This window comes from Schistocerca piceifrons, chromosome 9 (assembly GCF_021461385.2).
Source record: "Schistocerca piceifrons isolate TAMUIC-IGC-003096 chromosome 9, iqSchPice1.1, whole genome shotgun sequence".
In the NCBI taxonomy this organism is placed as follows: domain Eukaryota; kingdom Metazoa; phylum Arthropoda; class Insecta; order Orthoptera; family Acrididae; genus Schistocerca; species Schistocerca piceifrons.
Genome location: NC_060146.1, coordinates 163,230,682 through 163,251,759, shown reverse-complemented (window position 1 = coordinate 163,251,759; position 21,078 = coordinate 163,230,682). Strand labels below are relative to the sequence as shown.

Below are 21,078 nucleotides of genomic sequence, written 5' to 3'. Positions count from 1 at the left end.
GAATATCATGAAAATATATATTTTAACTGATGCACCACATTAAAGATCTCTGAAAAATGTACCATTTTTTGTGAGACAGGTTGTGCAAAAGTGTCAGGAAAAGTCATATTAGTGATTACAACTGTTACTGAATGTAGTTTGTTTGATATGACACTTAGAGCTATAGTTCTTTACTTGGGAAACAACTGTTATTTTAAGTTTGTATACAATTATCAGAGTTGAGAAAAAGGCAACATCCAGTTTCAGTATTCACTAACTATTAGTTACCAATATTAGTAAACCGCTGCCCTCAGACTTACAACATTTTTCCACGAGAATGGGAAAAATCCTCACTTTCACATTTCATAAAACATGTTAGCCTTACATCACTAAAAAATCACAAAAATTGCATTATTTTTTTGTGCAAAATTATCCTGTCCCTACATATGAGACCACTGCTCGAAGCACCTGATAAAGAAGAGGCCAGTAATTAAATGCGTTCAAAATTGGCAACTCAACTAACCCTGAAATACATAATCAAATCTATTTTTTTAACTTGATTACACATTTACAGTCTCATCTTCAAATGGGGTAATGATGAAACTGACTGTAGTGGACAAAACCAAAGGTAACTTAATATTGGAAGTTACTACTTCCTTGTTGAAGAATTAAGAAAGTGACTTAACTACTGTAAACACTTTTCCCACTTCTATATAGTGACAAAGGCTGATGTGTCGATTCCAAGCTGGGTGAGGGAATGTCCAGTGTTTCATAGTTTCAGAGACAGCAGTTATAGAAAAGAAAGGTAGAGATTATAAATAGAAAGAGAGACATTCAAATCTTGACTGGAGAGAAAGAAAGAAAGAAAGAAAGAAAGAAAGAAAGAGAGAGAGAGACTGATTGAAGCAAGTAACAAAAGTGAAAAAAGTTGAGTGAATGCAAGCGTGACTGAAATTTATCAGAGACCAAACAATTTTCTGAGCGAAAGTTGGTAAGAAATGACACATCATAGCTTAGCAGTGAGGGCTGCAAAAATCACACACTCAGGAGGACATGTTACAGGCAGTCCCATTGTAAAACTCATTGACAGAAGATAAGGAGATGGTGAAATCAAAGAAACAGCTAAGAGAGGAAACAGGAAGGCATGAGAAAAGACTCAGAGGGAACTAAGGATATTCTGAGGGAAAGGCAATTTGCTACGACACATGCAAAGGGACCATCTTGGATGCTTATGGCCATATAGAAAATGTGTGAAAAACTTAAATACAGATGATTGTCAAGTATTTGAAGGCAATTCTCCTCAATATGAGTCAGCATTCTAACTATTGTGGCACCTTTATTGGTTGTAGGGGGCACCTGGAAGATGTTAATTAGTTTTCAAATTATGCACTGTCACATGTAATAAAGATTAGTATGGGTTAAGCTACTTGTGACTCATGACCACCATCTTTTTTGTGCCAATATTAGTATTCACACAAGTGTAGAAAGGACACGTTATGCTTCCGCAGTTCCACCTTCAAAAGGTCAGTACATTCCTCTACATGACAGTTCACATGCAGCATAAGTAACACAACATTTCCTACTTGCACATCTCAGTGCTGATTGTACAAGTGTGCATAACAGTCTTATATAAAAGTAAACATTACTCGCTTTTACATAGTATAGGAAAACACTCAAAAGGAGAGCAATATTTGTGGGAACAGCCAACTACTTTAATAGTTGAGATAAATGTAAGGATACTGAATTTGACTGAATTAAATTCTGGATTTATCTTAAAAGCTATGAGCAATTGTTCAGTAGAAGAGATATGTTTCACAGTAGCAAGGATGAACAAGTGCTCAGAGCTTTTAAGATGTGAACTTAAGAGCCCACGTTTATTAGACTTTTTTGCTTTGAACGATCATTCCTGTCATATTCCCAAATACTGACCATTGCTCCTGGGACACCCTGACTGTTCATTATTAAACTTTTTGTGACAGTTGAAGCACTACTTTCTGATCCACCATCATAGTTATTCACAACTACTGACAATTATTTGAAAGAGAATATCATTGCAAGATTATTAATTGATTGAGATTTAAAGAAGACTGATATATCCATTAATGGTGTCACAACTGTTCACATGGAGACCATGTTGAGAAGAGGATCTGCTGTAAGCAAAGGAACATAACAGAAGGAAAGTGAAGTTCGATCAGGACAAATACAGTTTCAAAAACTCGGAAAGAAGAAACCACTTATTGAAAAGAACTTTATTTGACTCCGCTCCTCGCAATTTGACAATATTTTAGCAGTTTCATGTGGACTGTATCAAAGATGATTGAATCAGCAAGAATGCAATGAATTCAGACTAAATTGCTATGCGAGCAATTGCTGCAGCATGGTGATCAAGGTTGGACAAATGCGTAACACAAAGAATTGAAGACTTGCTGATCACTTTGATCTTATGATAAAACTAAAGGGTGGACTAAGAGTTTCCTTTCTAAAGTGAATTAACAGATACTGACGTACTCTTATTGAATGGTATGAATTGTGTGTATATGAAGTTTTTACTGATGAAGAACCAACACTGACCGAGACTCCCAGATCATTATTTCATGCTTAAGGATTTACTCCCATTGCTTTACCACTTTGAATAATTTTGAAATAATTAATAATATGTTTGCAGACTTTGCTAGCGCTGTTTGCATGACACGCTTGTAGCTCGGTTCTGGAAAGAATAGTTCGATAAATCGGTGACAGTGTGTGCGGCGAGTGTCCTACATGTTTATTAGCAGCTAGCAGTGCCACATATCCGGTGCAATAGGCTTTCATAAAAGATTGAGCGAATGCACCATCCCAACTCTTAGGACAAATGCATCACACAATCCCTGAGGACAAGCTGCAGATGCAGCCTCTACACTTCACAATAAACCACGCCCTGTGGAGTCCTCCCCCAACAAAAGTCTACAATACCACCTGGTTTTTGGCCGTGTTTGAACTTTTTATTAACATAGAATTTATTTCAAGATTTTTTACATTTTAAAAGTTTTCTACTACGAGGGTGAAACTTTGCCACATATACATTTTTCTGTCTATACATCAATTACTAATGCTACGATATTACACCACGAAAATAAGTTTTTCAACAGATGACAGTACAATACTTTAAACCAGAATATCATCATTTATGATAATTATGCAAGTTTTCAGAGCCAGTGGCTCCTTCTTCCAGCAGAAGAGTTGAAGAGGAAGGAAAAGGAGTGAAGAAAAAGGATTGGAGAGACTTAGGAAAAAGGGAAGATTTAGGAAAAGTCACCCAGAACCCCAGGCCAGGGGATATTTACCAGATGGAATGAGAAGGAAAGACAGACTGTTGGGGACTGCACTCGTCTTGTAAAGTCCCCAACAATTAGTCTTTCCTTCTCATCCCATCTAGTAAGTCTCCCCTGACCCAGGAATCTGGGTGAATTTTTTCAAACTCTGCCCCTTTTCCTGAACTTCTCATTCTTTTCCTTCAACCCTCTTCCTTCCCCTTCAACCCTTCTGCTGGAAGCAAGAGCCCCTTGTTCTGAAGCTTGCATACCTAAAACCTTTTTATATATGTGTGTTCTCCTGCCACTGCTTGGAAAGTAGATTTTTTATGTAGTCAATTACTTTATATTGTCAAAAATTGATTATTTTCATTGTTATAAATTATACAGTTAAGATGGTAATCAGTATTCAATATGAACAGTGAACTCATCATTTGAATTTCTGTGAGTTAAGAGAAACACAGATCAAAGAAAGATATATCAATTACTATTAGTACCTACCTAATTACTGTCAGTATCTCTTCTGCTACTTTTTAAATTATTTTTTGTGAGGAGATTGAAGCTCATGGTTTGCACAGAGGGGAATGAGATGTTGGAAACAAATACGAACATGTTGTCAAAATTACCTACAAAACTAGAGGCACTGACATAACCTATCAGCAGAAATGAAGGAGTAGACAAACTTAACAGAAATGAACCAAAAACTTTTCTCAAACAGATAACAGTTTTTCTCAAATGGAAGGAAAACTAGCATTAACTGTTTGATTTGGGTTCTCAAATGGGTGGATGAACAACCAAGAAACGAGAATGGAACTAGCATAAAATATGTAAAATATTTAGATGATTGTTTAGACTTTAAAGAAAAAATAGATAATGTTGAACAGTCACATACCATTAGTTCAAAACAGCATTTTCTAATGGACAAATAGCATGTGGTGTCACCACCAGACACCACACTTGCTAGGTGGTAGCCATTAAATCGGCCGCGGTCCGTTAGTATACGTCAGACCCGCGTGTCGCCATCATCAGTGATTGCAGACCAAGCGCCGCCACACGGCAGGTCTAGTCTAGAGAGACTCCCTAGCACTCGCCCCAGTTGTACAGCTGACTTTGCTAGTGATGGTTCACTGTCTACATACACTCTCATTTGCCGAGACAACAGTTTAGCATGGCCTTCAGCTACGTTATTTGCTACGACCTAGCAAGGCACCAAATTCAGTTACAATTAATGTATTCTGAACAGATAATCTTGTGAATCATGTACAGTCAAGAGCGACGTGCATCATTAATGGACTAAAGTTAAGTATCAAACTAATTACGTCCGCTTTCTGAATTCTCATTCCCTGTCATGTTCCAGACCTCACGTCAGTATAGTTCTTCCCTCTTCACGCCAGCCTGCGTGAGCTAAAACGCGTGCATTTCGGCCTCCACTCGTAACATGGTGTTGGCTCTTCTGCTAACACAAAACAGCAAATATTAGAAATAGTAGAAACAAGATTAAGAGAACCACAGGATAATTAGAACAAGATACAACTAAGAATGTAAAAATCATTACACACAAAATGGAAGCGCAATTGGGGAAATGACGAGCTCGTGTGGAGTACTCTAGTAGTGGAGCTCACGAAATGGCATTGACATGTGGTGTGTGTGTGTGTGTGTGTGTGTGTGTGTGTGTGTGTTTTATTTCTATTTCCGACGAAGCCCCTCTCATATCTTAATATTGTAGTATGAACAGAAGTACTGACACCTATATTACAGTATGTGACATAGAAACACCAACAAAAAATGTTGCATAAGGTGACAAATATTACTGAATGTTAAGTCAAGGAGGGAGAGAAAGAGAAGGAAAGATAGGAACACGAGATCCCTGAAGACAATTTCAAAATTTTGGGTATTGAAGTAGCTTTATTAACTTCAAAGTTTGGTTGGACACTTATAGGCAACAAATGCGGGACAATGGAATGATTTGAGAGGATATTTTTGAGAAAATCGTACAGCTAACCACATTTATTTTATCTGTTAACAGCAGGCCATTGTTAGAGAACTAAAATCAGATGTGTCAATTTAGTGAGGAGTGGACAAAAGACGACTCTCAGAAAGTGGACTCATCATCATGAACAGTTTCCTCACCAGGCTGGGTCTGTTTGGAAAAGACCTCGTCATCTAGTTCTGTTTTCCCATCATCTTCCTGTGTTCACTCTGGTCCATTTTTCACCTCTTTCTTCATCACACTCCTCCACACCTTTGAGCAATCTATCTCTTGGTCTTTCTCTCAGTCGTTTCCTTTGCAACTCCATTTTATATATCTTCTTGGGAATCTTCTTCTTTTCCATTCTCTTTAAGTGCACGGGTTCCTCTTTCACTATTTCCCTTACCCTTTTATTCCTCATCCTGTCTCTCCTTTTTGTTCCTATGTTACTTCTAAGGAACTTTATTTCACGTTCTTGTAATCTACTTACATCTCTTTTCTTCATTACCCATGTTTCAGATGCATAATCTCTCAGAAGACCAACCCCTCATCCCAGCTGTGGGAGACAAGCAACACTGAAAAGTAGGGGATGGCCTACAGGGGTGAAGTACAGCGGGAACTTCGAGTGCCCCAGGACCAATGCTATAGCTGTGAAGGCCCTGTAAATACTACGAAAAGTGGCAGCTAACTGGGCTCCCGTGAAGCTATGATAGGCATAGCTAGCCAACAGTGGATCAAACCAGTTTTGGACAGGGGAACTAGCCTCGGAAAGGATACCATTCATTCCACCTGACAACCAACAGCACCGCTCAGCCAGACTGTGACACTGGAGCAATTTACGTGGCCAGAGCAGTGTAGCTGCACGTGTGTGCACGCACAGTGTTGAGTGCAATCTGTATAGCACTGTGTCGATCCTACTTCATTTTTCATTTATAATTTAGTTACATAAATTACAATTTATATTATAAAATGGGTGACACACAAAATGATTAATTTAATAATAACAATAACAGTAGACAAATTGTTATGTTATACAAAGCTTTTATATCTTGCTCAAATCTGATATTGCATATTTTATTTTCAGCACTGAATTAAGTACAGAAAGTGCTAACACAAATAAATAAGCACAGATACACTTTTCCATAAATTACACATAAGGTAATGGTGTTACAGTAAAGTATATCATACCATATTAGCTGTAAATGTATATACATAGATCTTCATGAGCAGAAGACCTTAGAGACATAAGCTCGACAAAATTAAATGGCTCAAAATAAAACATATTTTTTTACAGCATAGTTATTATATGAAAAGGAGCTGAAACTTAAGGCTGTAAATAAAGCAAAGAAAGCAATGCATGTAGAGTTCATTATTACTGCATTATGGGCAGGTGTGTCGAGTATCTGCCCACGTCAGTCGTCCAGCATCGAGTCGAGCCAATCTTCGAGGTCCTCTTTCTTTTCTGCAGCTATCACTGGTGGAGGCTTTGGCTTTTGTGACTCTTTCATTTCATCTGAAAATTAGAAAATATTTGAATGTCACTCTAAAAACAAACACACTGTGACCTGCAGTTGAAAATGCAATAGCAGTGTGGGCAAGAGATTTGACAAGTTTTGTGAGCTCGCATATCATGTGTACAAATGGCAATTTACAAAGAACTTTTCTATACCATTACCTGTTAGATTGTGAGCATATTTCATCTCTGCCTGCCTCACCTTACTCACTGGCAGCAAGAATTTAAATGAGCTTGCTACCTGCCTCCACAATTAAGCCCTCTTATAAGCTGTTAGGCACTAGACTCTAGGTTGCAGAAGAAAGATCCTGCAATACAATGAGACGTGGCGAAAAGTTCCTCATAACTGGATCTCGTGCCAGTACCCTCGATTAAATTGTGAACCTCTCCACAGTTTGATTTGTGGGTCGAATTTGGGCCCCTCGATTAACGAGGACTGCTTATTAACTATTTATAAGAAGAGCAAAAGACTTTTGCAGGGAAAATCATTTTATTGTTTTTTAACTGTATGCCTCTAATATTTCTACATATCTTCATGCATTTGAACCAATCCTGTGAACACCAACTCCCTTCTGCTGTCACTGCCTCAGAAACACTGTCTGTTCTGGGAGGGATTTGACAACTTCTTGATATGATGAAAATCGCTGTCCACACACTTTTTGACAAAAGGGCACAAGTCATTAGTTCTGGTGAAAGAGACTTCAATTTTATGTTTTCCGACACTAGTAAGATCCCAGCAATGAAAGTGGGCTGCCAATAATGCCTCAACATTTTAATTTATAAAGTTTAATTTTACAGTCAAAGGTCTCAGGACGGTCACAGAATGTAGAGCCACAATAGCTGTGCCATGTCTCCACTCTTGTTACCATATACAGCTTTCTCTGTAAATAACATTTATGGAATCTAGTGATAGTTAGCAAATTACACTGCCAAAAATGATACAGTATCGTAACGTCACCATTTGTTGTACGGGACTTGACAGATAGGGTAAGGACTGGAACTGCTACGCAACATTCTAACTGGACACAATTCTCAGTTTTCTGTCCTTTCAACTGGAAATTGGCAATGTGTCTTACAGGGGTAACTCGATGCTTTGTCACTGTCTGGTCTCCACTATAACTTTGTTTCAGATGTCAATTGTTTTATCAAGAATATTTAGAATTCAATAAGGAAAATGCATAGGCATATGCGGGGAGGGGGAGCTGAAAAGAGAGGGTATTTTCCTCCTCCTGCAATATAGATATAGGTCTTTTATTCATTATGGAATTCTCACACATTTCTAGCAATGATTATCAGCAACTCTACTGAACCGCAGGTTTGACACTACTGATGTCTATGAGAAATACTGTGACTTTACCAATCTCCATATATCTCGGATTTTTCTGGTTGTCAGGCTGTTCAGGGGAAATTATGTAGCTTTACAGGCAATCTCTCTCCAGTGGTTGGGATCATTTTAAACTCTGTGGAATGCAACACAGTGCCAAATGCAATCACAGAGCTGCAAATTCTCCAGTCTAGTTGGCCTGAATGCATAATAATGGAGCACACTGAAGAAGACTGACTCAGTTCAGTCCTAGCCTGTTTGAAGTCAGTTCTGCCAGTAAACTTGACAGTTGTTTTGGCAGATTTTTTCCATTCACCCACCCAAGTCCTGTTCCTGTGTTGTACTTGTTCCAACCTATACAAAAAATGTAACTTTCAAAACAAATTTTATTCAACTTTAATTACTCCAGTCAATATTAAAAATAGAATGTAAGGAAGTGATGCATTAAATCCTTTATTTTTTTCAGATGTTAAGTTTTGTAAGCAAATAAACTGCTACATATGTATCTTATCAAAGTTGAATAAGTGTTTTTTTAAAGTTTATTCTCTGTTTCTTCACTTTATCAGGGTGTTCATGTAAAATAAAAAAATCCTGGATTTGCCACTTAAAAATACATTTTTTTTTCTGGGTGAAAATACACTATATGAGGTGGAATCCAAAATTTTTGGGACTGGTGCTGCCATCTGGAAAGTAGGAGTAGTAGATATTTGCACCGCTAGGTGGCAAGAGCTGCATACTAATGAGTCAGTGTGCGGAGTATCATTCAGGTAAGAGGACGTGTTGCATGTCCACAGTGATTTCCGTAATACTCTGTGTTTGGTGTGTGGCGATTTTACGACATATCCGTGAACAGAACAGCGCATATGTATCAAATTCTGATGATCCAACCTCCTCCTTTCTTGTCACGGGTTATCACCGGCTGGATTTATGGTTATGACCCAGAGACAAAGCAACAATCATCCCAGCGGAAGAACCCAGGCTCTCCAAGACTCAAAAAAGCAAGGGAACTGGCTGCTGCATCACGACAATGCACCCTGTCACACGTCCTTGCTCACCAGGACCTTTTTGGCAGAAAACAACATAGCAGTTGTACCCCATCCACCACACTCGCCAGATTTGGCACGCTGCGACTTCATGCTATTCCGAAAAATGAAACTCAAGTTGAAAGGCCATCAGTTCGACACTCTAGAGAGGATTCAAGAAGCATCACTGGTGGTGATGAACACCCTCAAAGAACAGGACTTCCAGAAAACGTTTGACCGCTGGCAGAAGCGCTTTTTCAACAGATGGCAGCACCAGTCCCCAAAATTTTGGATAGCAGTTCGTACTCCTGGTGCAAGTACATTTTATTTCCTGTGTTAAATGACAATATACTTTTCTTCAAAGCTGTAAGACTTATCAATCCTTTGAATGGTGAAGACTTTACCCACTGGCAAAGAACTTCCCAGCTCTTTACAAAACAAAACCCTGCAAAAAACATGTTTTGGAAAGATCTTTGGTGTGTGGCCAACATTTACACCACATATTTTCACATTATGAAAGTATAAACATGAATTCCACCAAATATAGCAACAGGAATTCCACCAAATAAAGCATGGTATTTTCAGAAGCCCTGAAATGCAATGTGCTTCTGTCAGCCCATCATAGCTTGTGTCATGTGATCTCACAGCCAATGACAGCAGATATTCAGAGCATAGGACATGTGATGTAGTCAGCCACAGCAACATCAGTGTCAAGCAGCATGAACACACAAACATGAAAAAATGATGGCTTAAATTAATACAGATACAGTACAGCTACAAGGAAAGCTAAGCTTTCACATCTAATATTGGTTGTCAATTTTTTGAGAGTGTGGTTAGGCAGGGTCCTAAGAGCACAGCTTAAATTGCAGCAGATGATTATTTCTGATAAGCAAGATTAAAAATTTCACAACTGTGCACCAAACATTTCATGAGAACTGGCTGAGTATAGTTATGTTCCGTTGAGAACTTCACACATTTTAAGGATACTTTTTGCCGTTGTGTTTACATAATTTGTAGTCTATGAAAGAATTAAAATAAATATGAAAAATTAACCTTGAAACTTGGTCTTTTTTTTAGCATGTTATACTTTAAGATGTATCAAACACAAATATGCCAGTAAAGTATTAAATAACAGCATGAATGGTTGGTCTTCTGGGCCCATAATTCTTTTTAAGTGGTTGGTCCTCAGAGTTAACTTTTGAATGAGAGTCTAATGCTCCATGATTTACAAAAATTCATCACGCTTTCTTACACATAACATAATCCATCTCGCATAAAAGGAAATTTACTTTGAAAGTAACACTTTTCAAACCAACATTTGCGGTATTTTCCTGCAGCCTGTTACAAATGTAAACCGTTGTGATGTCATGTGTGAGGCCCACAAGAAAGACACATTGAAAGCAGTTTGTTGTCATTAAGTATTGCACAGTCAGACACATTTTGCAGAAGCTTTTGTGTACAGTGTGTTTAGTTATAAATCATGCATTTTCTTTGCAACTAAAGTTTTATTTCGGTATTATTCTCTCATTTATGTTTTACTGCTGCAATACTCTTCTGCAGTAGCAGGCCAGAGTAAAATTCTTTGTTAGAGTATCAGTTATTGCAAAACTTTAACTGAAAACTAAAACAATGAAAAATTCCTGCAAGTCTAAGAAATCCCTGGGTTTATCCCAGATGAAAAATTTTCGGATTTTCCTGCTTGTCCCAGGGCATATACATCCTGTCCATAAAACATTAATGTATCACTTTTTGTTGGTTACTTAAGTTGATATCCAGCAGGATTAGCTCAACGAGTCTGAATTTCTGTAGCTCAGATTTTATCATTTCAGTGTCATCTGAACACCTCTGGAATACAATAAACTTTTTGTGAATATTTTGTATCTATTTTTCATACGTCATTTATTACCCTGGATATAAATCTGAGATGACATAATTTCAGATTGTTGAATATCAAAAAACTACATACACTACTGAAATATGCACACTTTACATGCCAAAGTAATGTATCTTAAAAGCACTAAGTGGACAATTATCAATAGTTACAGACAAATTAGTTTTGTCTACTTCCTGTCAAAATTAGTGCTTGAGGCATGACATTTTCAAACCCACCGAATCAGTTTTATCAAAAACGGTAATTTTTCCGCCTCTTTGCTACATTTCTGTAAATGTCCATGGCACAATGATTAATATTTGTGGAGGTAGTATCACTAAAATGGAAGATTCTGCTACAAAAAACACACAGCGACTGAAATCTCGTCGACAATATGCTCTGAACAGATAAGGTAGGGCAGGATTTTTCAGAAGTTGCACAGCAATCAAACAGTTGCCAAAATTAGCCCATTTCTGAAGTTTTTAACCCTGGTTTCTCAGCATAGTTTCTAATGCCATAGGCTGAACATTTGACATTATTTTTTACTACAACCACATCAGTAATCAGAAAAGAGGCAACAATAGTGTGTTATTGTACATTTGTAAATATAAAAGAGTAATTATTCAGTGAGGCAAATAATAGTTAACAATAGTTACTGTAAGAGATTGTAAGAGATGTCCTGGCAGCCATATATCAAGCTGTGTTTTGCATAATGTGGGACAAGCATTTGACACACACACACACACACACACACACACACACACACACACACACACACACACACACTTCATCAAAATGGCCAGTAGATCAGTGTGTAATGTAAAAGTCAGCTCAGTTCACACAAGTTGCACCTTTTTTATTGTAGTTAAAATTCTGTACTTATTATCAGAAACAAACATTAAATAACAAATTCTGAAACATAATTTTTAATAAAAAATAACAAAACCTAAATTAAAAGTTGCTACGAAAATGGAAAATCTAGGACGGCATAATTACAATGTTATGAAAAGGATAGTGTGGTACTTAGCACAGAGCGGAGATACTGAGTCGCAGATAGGCCAAACAAAATCACTGTCAAATAAGTTTTAGGCCAGAAAGGCCTTCATCAGAATTAGACAACATATGCACACTCCACTAGCCGCCACGTGTGTGTGTGTGTGTGTGTGTGTGTGTGTGTGTGTGTGTGTGTGTGTGTGTTGGTGGCGTGCGCGTGTCGGGGAGGGGGGGGGGGGGGGGGCGGCTAGTGGAGTGTGCATATGTTGTCTAATTCTGATGAAGGCCTTTCTGGCCTAAAACTTATTTGACAGTGATTTTGTTTGGCCTATCTGCGACTCAGTATCTCCGCTCTGTGCTAAGTACCACACTATCCTTTTATAACATTGTAATTATGCCATCCTAGATTTTCCATTTTCGTAGCAACTTTTAATTTAGGTTTTGTTATTTTTTATTAAAAATTATGTTTCAGAATTTGTTATTTAATGTTTGTTTCTGATAATAAGTACAGAATTTTAACTACAATAAAAAAGGTGCAACTTGTGTGAACTGAGCTGACTTTTACATTACACACTGATCTACTGACCATTTTGATGAAATGTTAGAAACATTTTGTACTTATCACCAGTCGAAAACCTTATCTTTTGAAGAGATATTCTTGAGAAATGAGCTTTTGAGAGCTTTAGCACTCATCACGATGCTACAAGTGCTGAGAAAATCTTAACAGGACCACTCCATAAAGTCCTCTCACGAGTCATGGTATATTACATATGGTAATCGGTCAAAACTGGTAACGGCACCATTTGGTGTGATCTGAGGCCCAAACTACACATTAAAAACTATACACCTAAATGGTACTTTGGAATGACCGGACAATCAGACGTAACCTACAGCTGATACACTCACCTTCCTCTATCGCAGATCTTGATACTGTGGCACCCGCAGCCAACTTTGCAGCTTCCACTTCGCTGACCCCTCCCACCTTCTGGCCTCTCAGTGACATCAGGAAATTCAGTCCACTGTCGTCCACACGGCCCGCCGTGTTCCGCTCTTTCAGTATGGGCTCTACTTTTGTACTTGCTGCTGTCTTTCTCTGGGGCGGTTCTGCTGAGGTACAAGAATTTCAAAATGTCAGTGTGAATTTAATGATGAGGAACACACAAATAACTGCAACACAACAAAATCAGTATTGATACTTCTCTGTTTAAACTGTTGCCTTTTAAAGGAAATAATCAATTCTCAAGAGAATCTGTAGAATCTCTAACAAATTTTTAATGTATTCATCCAAGTAACCAGTGTCACCCTTACAGCCACTAACGGATATTAAAAAAAGATTTGTGACATTTACTCATTGTTTTAGTGTAAAGCTTTTCACTGATCAGTTCCATTTGCCACCACACATCCACCGTGATGCAAATTTATGGAAAATGGAACACAGTCAAAAAGCCGACCAACTTTTCTACTAAAACTAAATAAAGATGTGACCGAAGTTGTACACACATGTCTTTCTGGGTGTTTTCTCCAAATGTAAGAAATAAAAATAAAGGTCAGGGAGTGGGGTTGACAAAAGCAGTTGCGGGCACTTTGAAACAGCAACAGTAATCTGCAGCCTCCTACTGGGAAATGTGGGAAAACAGGCTCAGGTAGTTGTGACACATACTCATGAATTCAGGATTATGACATACCAGAGATTCTTAATTGTGACAAACTAAACAGGAAAAAGGAAGCAGACTGACAGAGGCTTCATTTCAGGAATACAGTTGGGGTACAGAGATACAACAAACCAGAGCTAACCCGGTGTAGTCACCATCAACTTGACCGCAATCAGCTGTCGAGATAGCTACAAGATGAGCCTTTGGTGAGTAATGACAATATTATGCAAAGTTCTATCACAAAAATCTAAGAAAGTCTGGTTGTCGTAATGGGTACCAGTGGCACCAAATTAATGTCCAGCCATGCAAGCACGACATAAGAACTCAAATTGCACGCGGCAAACAAAAAAGACGAAATGTTAGAATCTGTCTCCAAAAGTTATTTTCGAACAGAGAATCCTGTACTATTGCCTGAGCTCAAATCTCACACCACCAGGATTAATAATTTCTTGAGAGGGAAACTGCAGAACATTATCCCAGATGGAGACTCGTCGACATAACTAGAGGTAACTTAAGATGTACCCCAGGTAAGTGTGTTGTGATCCTTGCTGTTCCTATTTTACACCGAGATAATCTCCCAATACTTCCTAACATCATGTTGGACCTTCTTTTGCCCAATGCAGTGCAGCAACTCAATGTGGCACAGATTTAACAACTCGTTGGAAGACTCCTGTAGAAATATTGAACCATGCTTCCTTTATAGCCATCCATAGTTGCTTGAGTGTTACCAGTGCAGGATTTTGTACATGAACTGACCTCTCACTTATGTCTCATACATTTTTGATGGGATTCAAGTCGGGCAGTCTGGATGGCCAAATCATTCGCTTGAATTATCCAGAATGTTCTTCAAACTAATCATGAACAACTCGGACCCTGAGACATGGCACATTGTCATCCATTAAAAATTCCATTGTTGTTTGGAAACATGACGTCCGTGTATGACTGCAATTGCCCTCCAAGTAGCTGAACATAACCAATTCCTCCAGTCCATGGTCAGTTCGGTTGGACCAGAGAACCCAGTCCATTCGCTATAAATGCAGCCTTTGTTGACAACTTGGTCCATGGCTTCATGGGGTCTGCACCACACACTAACCTTAACATCAGCTCATACCAACAGAAATCAGGACTCATTTGGCCAGGCCCCGGTTCCCAGTTGTCTAGGGTCCAACTGAGGTGCTCACGGGCTCAGGAGAGGCACTGCAAGTGATGTTTTAATATCAAAGGCACTCACATCGATCATCTACTGCCATAGCCAATTAATACAGAATTTCACTGCTCTATCTTAACAGATGCGGTTATAGTACAGTCCACATTCATTTCTGTGATTATTTCATGCAGTGTTGTTTGCCTCTCAGCATAGCACTGACAACTCTATGCAAACGCCACTCCTCTTGGTCATTAAGTGAAGGCCGTCGACTACTGCATTGTCCATGGTGAAAGAAAGGTAATGCCTGAAATTTGGTATTCTCGGCGCACTGTTGACACTGTAGATCTCTTAATACTCAATTCCCTAACGATTTCCGAAATGGAATGCCCCATGCATCTAGCTCCATCTATCATAGGTTCAGAGTCTATTGATTCCATCGTGCACTCACAATCACGTTGGGATCATTTTCACATGAATCCCCGGAGTAAAAATGACAGCTCCACCATTGCACTACCCTTTTACACCTTGTGTATGTGATACTACTGCTGTCTGTATGTGTTCATATCGCCCATCTCTATATGTCCGTATAGCTATCCCACGACTTTTGTCATTCAATGTATATTAATGACCGTAGAGAAAATATTAATAGAAACCTCAGACTTTTCACACGTGATGCAGTTTCCTAAAGTACAGTGCCGTTTAAAAACGTTGTACAAATAAGTAATCAGATTTTGATAAGATTTCAAAGTAGTCCAAAGATAGCAACTTGCTGTAAATGGTCAGAAATGTGAAATTGTGCTCTAAAAGAAGAGGAAGAAGAATCCTATAACTACAGTATCAACGAGTCACAATTGTAATTGGGGAACTCATACAAATACCCGTGTGGTACATTTTATGAGGACGTTAAATGGAGTGAGCATTTTGGCTCAATTGCACACAAAGCAGCAGGCAGCCTTCAGTTCATTGGCAGGTTATTGGGAAAATGCAGTCAGTTTACAAAGGTGACTGCTCACAAATCACTCATACGTCCCACCTCTGACTACTGTGACTGCAAAACCTCTACCAACTGGCCTTCCGAAATAACAGTTACACTCTACACCTGTGGCGGAATGGACACTGCATTACCCGTTGTTATACAGAATTCTCCAAATGCAGAGGGGAAAACCGTAGTTGTACTACAATATTATTGGTCCCCAGAGGTCGGTCAATACACTATTTGTGGTGGAAAGATCAATCACTGGTCAAACTATTGCTAAAAAGTAATTGTATTTCACAGACATCAAATATCTATGGGTTTCTATTCAAAGCATTTCACAATAGAATGAAAAAATAAAGCTAAGTGTGGGGAAAGTTGATGCCACACTGAAATTCAGAAGAATAATACTAAACAAGCAAGTAGAATGCACCTAGAAAGGAGAGTGACTATAAAGCTCCCTCTGTCTAATGCCAGATTACTGTTCGTCAGACTTGATATGTTGGATTAATAGAAAGAGAGATAGGGGAACATTCTACAGCCGCTGTGCAGTTCATCACAGGTTCATTTAGTGATCACAATTCCTAATAACAATGCTCAACTGCAAAGATGCCACAGGCAATGGGCACAGACAGACTCTTATAATTCCTAAAGTGTTCCTCATTAGGCGAATCTAACATCTTGCCAAATAAGCACTACAGTAAAATCAGAGCTTACACGGCACTGTACTGGTGACTGTCACTACCGAGAACAAGACGGTGTTGTTATTAAAGTCTCCAGGCTGAAGCCTCGTGTGGTGCACCTCTCTGTGCCGATCTATACTGTGTGATTCTCTTCGCCCCTGCAGAGCTTCTGCAGCCTACAACCTGCTTAATTACTGTATTTGTGAGTATGTTTTCCTCTACCACTTTTACCCCCACACTTCACTCCACTACCGAATTGACAATTCCTTGAAGCCTCTCAACCTCTCTCTTCCTTTTGTCAAGTTGTGTAATAAATTTATATTTCCTCCAATCTGATTCAGTAACTCGTCATTAGTTACTCGAACTACCCATATAATGTTCTGTATTATTTTGCAGTGCCACATTTCAAAAGCCTCTATTCTCTTCTTGCGTTATCATCTTACTGTACACATTTTACTTCAATGTGAGATTACTGTCCGTACCATTACTTTTGGAAAGGACTTCTGAACACTTGAATTAATATTAGATGCAACTTCCCCCCCCCCCCCCCCCCGTAAATACCTTTCTTGTTGTCAGCTTGCATTTTACAAGGTGGCCATAATTATGTATATTATGTTTCAAAGGCTGTGGTAAAGAAAATTAGCAACACAACTTGAACATAAGCGCATTACTGTCATACCTTTCCTTACAAAAACTTTAATACCTCTTCTCCTTGGCACAGTTCACCAATGCACCATCCAAATCAATATGTGCCAGGAGATGAAGAGCAACATCACGACAAGCAGCTTGACAGACCAGAACTGGTGACCCGTGCAACTCCTCTGTGAATATCTCCCCATAATTTGGCCAAATTGTGTATGTGACAAAGATACACTTTGTCCTTTAAAACACCCCATACATACCAGTTCGTTGGTGTCAAATTAAGAGATAGAGCTGACCACTCCACCGACCACATTGACCAATCTGGTGGCTTGGTAATGCTGTGTCCTGCCACTCTCGCTCTGATATGGCATAGTGTGGTGGTGCTCCATCTTGCTGCCATTAATGTTGTTGTGCACACAATAAAGACTGCATACTGTCTGTAAGCATTTTACAGTAACTATCTACAGTCTCAATATGCATAGTTTGAGATCTACCCACTCCCTTCGGTTGTAAAACACTTCCAGTAGTGTCAATTTATTGTATAACCTTGTGATTGTTAACATAGAGGGGTCAGTCCCTCCAAACTAAACAGCCATCTTCCATCCCATTTCTGCGTAATCCTTTGTTGCACAATATAAACCCACACACTGTTCAAGAGACAGCTGTTCCACCATGCTGCCTGACATGCACTAATGTTTCAAAGTCCAGTGACCATTATCCCTCAGTCAGGTCACATAGTGTTGCCACATCAAAACGGTTTGTCCAGAATTACAAATACTAAAGTCCTTCAAACATCATATACAGTTATGGACCATCCTATATATCCTGTCCACATCAGCCATCATTCATTGTTTTGCTGCCCAAATAGTGAAACTCATCAATTTTTGGAGTCTTATTTCCTAATCTAATACCCTCAGTATCATCTAGTTTAATTTGACCACATTCAATTATCCTAATCTTATAACTTCTCTTTGAGACACTGACACTATAAATTCCATTCGACATTTTATTCGAGTCCTTGCAGTTCCAGACAGAATTACACTCTCATTGGCAAATTGCAAACATTTTTTTCCTCCTCCTCCTTCTTCTTCTTGGCCTTCAATTCCTTATCCAAATTTCTCTCGTTTGCTTTACTGCTTGCTCAATATTGAGATTTAAAAACATCACGTATAGCCTACAAGCCAGTCTCAATCAGCACTTCTGTTTCATTTCCTTTGACTTTCCTAATTGCAGGCTGCTTTCTGTCCAAATTGTAAATAACCTTTCACTCCCCGTATTTTATCCTTGGTACCTTCAAAAGTTCAAAGACTGTAGTTCAGCCAACACTTCCAGTACCCTTCTCTAAATCTGCAAATGCAATAAATGTTGGTTTACTTTTATTGAATCTATCTTCCTACTTGTAGGGTCAGTATTGCCTTGCATGTTCCTGGAATTGTTTCGAATTCAAACTGATGTTCCACAAGGTCAGTTTCTACCAGTTTTTCTATGCTTCTATAAATAATTCGTGTCAATATTTTGCAACCACAGCGTGTTAAATGGAAAGTTCAGTAATACTCATGCTGCCACAACTGCCTTCTTTCGGATTGGAATTATTACATTCTTTTCCCAACTCATGTCCATTTACTTCCTCTTCCTTTTTCTATAATATTGCCTTCAAGTTTAATTCTCTTGTATAGCGCTTCTATATATTTCTTCCACCATTCAGCTTTCCCTTCTTTGCTTGGCTTGCTTAGCCATTTTGCAGTTCCTCTCAATCTCATTTTTAGGGGACTATTATCTTTTTTCTGTTTTGTTTGCAGCATTTTTATATTTTGTCCTTATGTCAATCAATTTCAATATTTCCTGTGTTGTCCAAGGATTTCTATTAGGCCTCAAAGCTACCCACTCATCTATATTATTTCTTTACCTTGTTTCCATGGATTGTTGCCTAATGTACCCTCTGAAACTCTTCAATTTGGATTTGCATTTCATAACCAATAAATTATGGTCCAAATCCTAATCTGCCCCCAGAAATGTTTTGCATTTTAAAATATGGCTTCAAAATTTGTCTTACCATTTTATAACCTGTGTCACACCTTCCAGTGTTTCCAGGTATACAACCCTCTTCTCCAATGCAAACGAACTGTTAGAAATGATTAAATTACATTCTGTGCATAATTCTACCAGGCAGAAACTCTTCACTCCTTTCCTCCTATCCATGTTCTCCTAATGTTTTTCCTTCTGTTTGTTTTCCTAAGTCACAACTTTTTCTTTCTAGTGTAACTATCTGAATAATTTCTTTTATCTTAACAAACACAGTTCCAATCAACAAACACAGTTTCAATCTCTTCAGTAGCAGAGCTAGAAGGCATATAAACCTGTAATACTGGGGTGGGTGCTGGCATCGTGTCTACCTTGACTACAATAATGTGTTCACTATGCTGTTCATAGAAAGTTACCTGCATTCCTATTCACTAATTATTACATCTAGTCCTGAATTATCCCTTATTCTTCCTGCTACTGACTTCGTTAATTTTCACTATATCTTCAACATATCCATTTTCCTTTTTAAGTTCTGTAATCTTCCTATCTGATTAAAGGATCTAACATTCCACACACTGACCTGCAGCATGCCAGTATCGTTTTCCTGATGACCTCTTGAGTAGTCCGTGGCAGAAAATCCAAATGGGAGATTATTTTACCCACAAAATATTTTACCTAAAACGATGCCATGATCATCAAGTCCTACAGTAGAGTTGTACGACCCCCAAGAAAAAAATAATAGCTATAATCTACCTATGCTTTCAGCCATCCACAGTACCCACAAAGTGAGGCAATGCTGGCTGTTGTTACAAAGCCACACCCAGACTATTGCTCATAGACCTACTGATACATTGGTGCCCTCCTTAACGAACTACTGGTTAGTTTGTCCTCTTCACAGCTACCGCATTTACTCGAATCTAAGCCGCACTCGAATCTAAGCCGCACCTGAAAAATGAGACCCGAAATAAAGGAAAAAAAAAATTTCCCGAATCTAAGCCGCACCTGATATTTGAGACTCGAAATTCAAGGGGAGAGAAAAGTTTTAGGCCACACCTCCAAATCGAAACAAAGTTGGTCCATTGTAATATGAGACACAATTTAGTTCGAATGAATGACGATACACCTACAGTAGTTTGGTTCGAGTCGTAAGCTTAGCAGTTAAGCTTTACCAGGTAGCCATTGCTATGCATCAGGCGCTCCATTCGTATTCATAAGCGTACCCTTCCTTTTTCACGTGCTTCGTCTGGTTTGAATCGATTGCTTATTTTGCTTTGATGTGATAAGTGGCGTTTTCTTTGTAATAGGTGTTTACGTCACTCTAAGCTGAAAATGCATTACTGTACTGTTTCCTGCATTGTTTGTCGCATTCTGATAGTGCGTGTTTACGGCCTGTCACCGCTCACGGCATGCCTTGCTTTTTGTGCACACTAAAGCCGCTTACAATTAAGAAAAAAAAGAGAGGAATCGTCTCATTAGCGATACAATGGCAAGAGACTGCTATTTGTTGTTACTTACACTGCTGCTTTCTTTGATAATGATCAACAAGAACCAAATAATAGACCGCGTATGACAGAACATGTTCTGAACGAGAGTTAGGTGAAAATTTTTCTCCGTTTGAAAATCTTTGCGGCCGCTTCTTTAGTACATCAAATTCTACACAGAAATTAGAGTAATCTTAGATTTAAAAATCTAGTCAGTTGCCGTGCTTCATTTCTGACTGTATCACTACTAGGCAAAAGAATAATACAAATATAAACATGACACGATACGTATATTCTTCTGCGTTTGCTGTTGTCTCACTCTAGTTTCGTAGTTTATTAGGCAGACAGGATTTAAATGAGATAGCAGCAAACACGAAAGAATACATGGCAAAATGTTTATATTCGTATTATTCTTATGGTGAAGAGAATACTGCATGTGATTCACATTTCATCAGGTTCCTATTAGCAACCATCTCTTCTCACAAGTAGGAAAAAATTCAGAATGTAGAGTTGGCCAT

General features: G+C 38.6%; 1 protein-coding gene and 1 long non-coding RNA gene across 3 annotated transcripts in view; one reads left to right on the top strand and one right to left on the bottom strand.

Moving 5' to 3' along the window:
• Positions 1–6,214, top strand: part of LOC124717319 — a 28,344-nt gene extending 22,130 nt beyond the window's left edge. The window contains exon 3 of the long non-coding RNA XR_007005732.1: positions 5,758–6,214. This is a non-coding gene — a long non-coding RNA (uncharacterized LOC124717319). The remainder of the gene's footprint in view (positions 1–5,757) is intronic.
• Positions 6,215–6,319: 105 nt separating this feature from the next.
• Positions 6,320–21,078, bottom strand: part of LOC124717317 (nucleolar protein dao-5-like) — a 36,051-nt gene continuing 21,292 nt past the window's right edge. Inside the window, exons 6-7 of one of the 2 annotated variants that reach the window (XM_047244149.1) lie at positions 12,867–13,067; positions 6,320–6,751 (exon numbers count right to left, since the gene is read on the bottom strand). In XM_047244149.1, coding sequence (XP_047100105.1) covers positions 6,651–6,751; positions 12,867–13,067 — 302 coding nt within the window. In that variant the 3' untranslated portion in view covers positions 6,320–6,650. The remainder of the gene's footprint in view (positions 6,752–12,866; positions 13,068–21,078) is intronic. The other variant, XM_047244150.1, reaches the window with a different exon arrangement.